The sequence below is a fragment of the Daucus carota genome, chromosome 4, assembly GCF_001625215.2.
Source record: "Daucus carota subsp. sativus chromosome 4, DH1 v3.0, whole genome shotgun sequence".
Taxonomy (NCBI): domain Eukaryota; kingdom Viridiplantae; phylum Streptophyta; class Magnoliopsida; order Apiales; family Apiaceae; genus Daucus; species Daucus carota.
The window spans coordinates 38921444-38926433 of NC_030384.2; the positions used below are offsets into that span (position 1 = coordinate 38921444).

At 39.7% G+C, this 4990-nt stretch overlaps 1 protein-coding gene across 1 annotated transcript; it reads right to left on the reverse strand.

Annotated features, from left to right (window-relative positions):
• Window positions 1-362: 362 nt before the first annotated feature.
• On the reverse strand, window positions 363-1311 carry LOC108217364 (cytosolic sulfotransferase 8-like). Its single transcript, XM_017390199.1, has 2 exons — window positions 1179-1311; window positions 363-892 (listed from the first exon to the last, which is right to left on the reverse strand). The coding sequence occupies exons 1-2, from the start codon at window positions 1309-1311 to the stop codon at window positions 363-365; spliced, it is 663 nt and encodes a 220-aa protein (XP_017245688.1).
• Window positions 1312-4990: the final 3679 nt, after the last annotated feature.

Below are 4990 nucleotides of genomic sequence, written 5' to 3' on the forward strand. Positions count from 1 at the left end.
TCCCCCCCCCCTAATTTGAAAATATGAAGGTAATTTCCATAAAATTGACATTTTTCATAATTGTAAATCTTATGAAATTATTGAAGTTCAAAATTTTTATTGTGCGAGTCATGAGAATGATTTATATTGGTGGAAAATTTTGTTCTATTCTACTATTATTAATTATTAATGTGATGAGAGTCAATAAAAATATGTTAGCTATTTAGAGAGTAATTGGTTGTTATGCCGGTTGATGGCACATACTAGAAAATTGGATTATTATTAATAATGCTTGCAACAAGTTTATTGAAAAAATTGATAAAAATAACATCATGTCAGTAGAAAACTGACCGAAAATGATAATTTCCGGATTTTATTATTACTCAATTGCAAAGAGAGTATTTGTATTTGTGTGCAAAGAGACACTTGTTTCCCTCTCCAACTTGACCATTCCGAAAGAAGGAAGAATTGCTTACTCCAGGCAACAAATTTCCAGTGCTATTAACCTGCAGTTTGCTCATGCTACCAAAACTACACAAACTCGTGATCTGATCAACCATTTCCATATTCTCCTCCTCCGGTGAGAAGGGCCTCCCCAGAAACTGAGCCAGACGCCTGAGTTGAGCATGAGGCTCAGACTTTAACTCTTCATACCTCATAAACAGCACCTTGTTTGGTCTTTCTAGGCTTTCCTTCCAATATTCCAAGATTTGATCCCATATAGGACCCGCCACGTTTGTGCCTTGGCAGAAGAAATGAAATGCCTCCTCCAAAGAAACAGGAGAAGATCGTAAACCAATATTGTTGGCGAAGTGAAAGAGTGAAGTAGAAGTGTCCTTGATGTCCCTGCAGAAATACACAATCTTGATGTTAGCTGATCCATCCTCCTCCGTTATGGACTTGGGGAGGCAACCTATAGGAAAATGGCAGCCAAAGATCCTACTAGTGCTGTCTAAGAATAAGGAGTCATATTCGGACGGCTTGGTTAATGCGATAAAAGGGACAAGCTGGTGAGGAGAATTTTTCGCAGGGGGTGATGAGCATCTTGAGGATGATGTTTCTGGCGGTGAAGTAAAGCATAGAGAATGGCGCTTTCATCCAGGTGGTGCCTGATTTGGGTGCAGTCACGAGGAAGACATCGTTTTCTCGAGGTCGAAAATGTTGTTGACAGTCGATCAAGCCTTGCAAACTTAAAGTACCAAACCAGAATCCTTGGTATTGATAAGTGTAGTCTTCAGTTACGCCTTTGGCTTTTGGCAGGGATGAAAGCCATTCTTGGCTACAAACCAGTGTCTGATCATGCTGAGGAGACTCTGTTGTTTTCGCTTCCATGATATTAGAGCTGTTCACGAACCGAGTCGAGCCGAGTTTTGACGTAAACGAGCCGAGTTTTTATTTTTTCTCTGACGAACCGAGCCGAGCCGAGCTTTCTTACCGAACAAAAAAACATGTTCGAGCTCGAGTTCGTTACCTCACGAGCCGAACACGAGCTTGTTCGCGAACAAATTCGAGCCGAGTCGAGCTTGTTGTGTTATCGAACAGCTCGTTAAAATACAACAATTACACATAACATTAGCCCAGCCCAACAATCAAAAAACCTAAACATATACTATACTCAGGGGTTCATTCGTTCCCTAATCTCTCAATCCGTAGTTCTTATATCCCCAAAACCAATCTCAGATTCAAAAACCAGGTGGTGGTTCACGTCACTACAAGCAAGCCAAATAACCTCACTCGGGCATTCTTGTACAAGAGGTTTACCCAGAATCCAAACTACTATGATCTGCAGGGTGTTAATGGAATGCATCTGGAAGCATTTGACTAACACACTTAGCGATCTGGAAGCATGGAAGCAAGTAAGTGCGTTGATATAGAGGATGATTGTATCTTTCTTCTCTAAATCTTGAGATGATATCCTAAACGGCTAAGTCCAGAAGTTAGAAAGGTATAGTATTATAAAAATATTCTGGGTACAATTCATAATTTATCGAGCTTTTAACGAGCGAGTTCGAGCCGAACGAGATCGAGCCGAACACGAGCCGAGCTCGAGCCGAACATACTGAAACTCGGCTCGAGCTCGTTTTGCTTAACGAACAGATTTTCGAGTTCGAGCTCGAGCTCGATTTTATAAACGAACCGAGCCGAACGAGTTCTTAACGAGCCGAACACGAGCTTGTTCGCGAACAGCTCGGTTCGCGAACAGGCCTGCATGATATGTTATGTTAACCTGCAAAGCAAAGACATGTGATATATTATAATATTGGACACCACTAGCCCAAGGGACCTATAGCATATTCCTCGATTAAATAATTGGATTACAGCTCTACAATCACAAACCGTTAAAAAGAGCGGGACCCCTAGGTATTACATTTAACCATATAATCTCAAATTTTCTAACAACTCAATATGCGGGAATAGAATACAATAGTAATAAATTTATTTCAGTATCTAAAATCAGATGACAGTAATTCTAGTTATAACTGTTGCTTAGGGCTTCGGTCTGACCTTAAACTAATCACAGTTGGTCTTACATTCAAGCACTGGCCCCGACACAGTATCATGAACAACACTAGCTAGTAAAGGCCCTAACAACAGCAACAGCAATAGCATTGGTATATGCATGGCAAGGCATTTTTGATTCGTGGAGATGATCAGGACACGCTTATATATGCTTTACGGATGGAGAATTATGGAATATGGATGCGCAATCAAATTTGCCAAAAAGAAGAAGATACCACTAACGTGCATGCATCTTGTATAGATATAAATACTCATACACGGATTATTGAACACCATGCATACATATTCAAGTGTCCAACTTACAAAAATTTAAAATTGATGGCTCATGCACACTGCCCTAGTTTTCGGACCCACATACGCGACAAGACATAATACATTACTCCCTCCGTCCCGCTCAATTCTATACAATTTTTTTTGGATGTCCTATCATTTCCATACATTCCCAAGATAACAACTTTTTATAATATAAATCAATAAAACACTACTACAACCACAGTTTTATCTCCACTAATAAAAACACTATTACACCCGGTATTTTCCTCTACTGTCTAAAATCTATTATTACAAAATATATGATCCTACCACTTTACCCGTTTTCTATCTAACTTTCTTTACTTACTTCTTACCTTTTTTGTCTCCGTATCCAATCTCATGTATATAATTTATTGGGACGTAAGGAGTATTAAGTAAACATTCATGTATATAAGTAGATATCTTAACAAAAATAACTATTTATGATCAAACACGAAAGTGTAAGGAATATTACAAGATGGGCATCTTCTATGTATTATTCTTTTTCCTCTCATGGACAGACATGACCACCAACCACGATTATCTAACTAAAAGAGTTCTACCATTATCTACCTAAAAGAGTTCGAGTAAGTATCTATCAGTAGAGCCGGCCATTCGGGCGGTTTGGCTCGGCCCGAACCGAACCGAACCGTCATTTAGCCCGCATTTTCACGTTCCGGTTCGAAACCGGCACAAACCGGCACGAACCGTGGTTGACGACGAGCCGGTTACGGGTCCAAGATCTTCGATTCGCAAACCGTACAAACCGGCACGCCAAAACCGTTCCAACCCGCGTCAAACCACAACCCGCGTGAGCCCGCGGTTCACCGCAACCCGCGTGAACCGAAGCCCGCGCCAGCCCGTCTTGAGAGGGTATTATGTATCATTTTAAAAGTTCTTTGGCTGTGATGCAGTGATCATAACTCATTGCTTTGATATTTGTAGTTGTGGATAGTATTTTATGCATTAATTTCTGCTTAACTTTTTAATTTCTTAATTATTCTTCTTGTGTTATTAAGAAATTATTTTCAAAAAAAAAGAATATTATTGTAACAAAGTTATTTCATAGTAGAAATATAACAAAAATAATATATTTCTATTTATTTTTACAATAACTAGAACTTTGCCATTCTTGAAATATAATAAAAATAATATATATCTATTTTTTTAGAGAGGAGTCCTCTCACATTATTTGTAAAATCTTTTTTTAATATATAAAATCTATAAGAGGTGCCGCCCTCTTTTTACCATTTTATTATTTATTAGTTTATAATAATTTATTATTAGTTAAATTAAGAAATTAAATTCTAAAATTAAATTCCATTGTAAAGTCCAGATCAGTTGCACATTAATATTAAAAACAAAAAACACAATGATTTGGTCACCTACTGTGACTCTACTAAGTAGGAAATACTAACTAAATCTAAGTGTATTGGCCTGTCTGCTAAACCGCGGAACCGCCTGAACCGTGAACCGCACGAACCGTCTAACCCGCCAAACTCGTAGAATCCGTATAACACGGTTCCGGTTTCTAATTTCTTCAGCCCGGCCCGGCACGGACCGGACCGCCAACTTAGACGGGCCGGTTACGGTTCCACCTGTGACGGTTCGGAAACCGTCTGAACCGGCCCGAACCGCCCCGGCCCGCCCGAATGGCCACCTCTATCTATCAGTAGAGCCGGCCATTCGGGCGGTTTGGCTCGGCCCGAACCGAACCGAACCGTCATTTAGCCCGCATTTTCACGTTCCGGTTCGAAACCGGCACAAACCGGCACGAACCGTGGTTGACGACGAGCCGGTTACGGGTCCAAGATCTTCGATTCGCAAACCGTACAAACCGGCACGCCAAAACCGTTCCAACCCGCGTCAAACCACAACCCGCGTGAGCCCGCGGTTCACCGCAACCCGCGTGAACCGAAGCCCGCGCCAGCCCGTCTTGAGAGGGTATTATGTATCATTTTAAAAGTTCTTTGGCTGTGATGCAGTGATCATAACTCATTGCTTTGATATTTGTAGTTGTGGATAGTATTTTATGCATTAATTTCTGCTTAACTTTTTAATTTCTTAATTATTCTTCTTGTGTTATTAAGAAATTATTTTCAAAAAAAAAAGAATATTATTGTAACAAAGTTATTTCATAGTAGAAATATAACAAAAATAATATATTTCTATTTATTTTTACAATAACTAGAACTTTGCC

Excerpts from the sequence above, each read along its gene's own strand:
- LOC108217364 (XM_017390199.1), bottom strand. The coding sequence starts at position 1,311 with ATGGAAGCGAAAACAACAGAGTCTCCTCAGCATGATCAGACACTGGTT. Across the intron at positions 893-1,178 it reads ATACCAAGGATTCTGGTTTG|GTTGCCTCCCCAAGTCCATA; the intron begins GTACTTTAAGTT and ends ATTTTCCTATAG.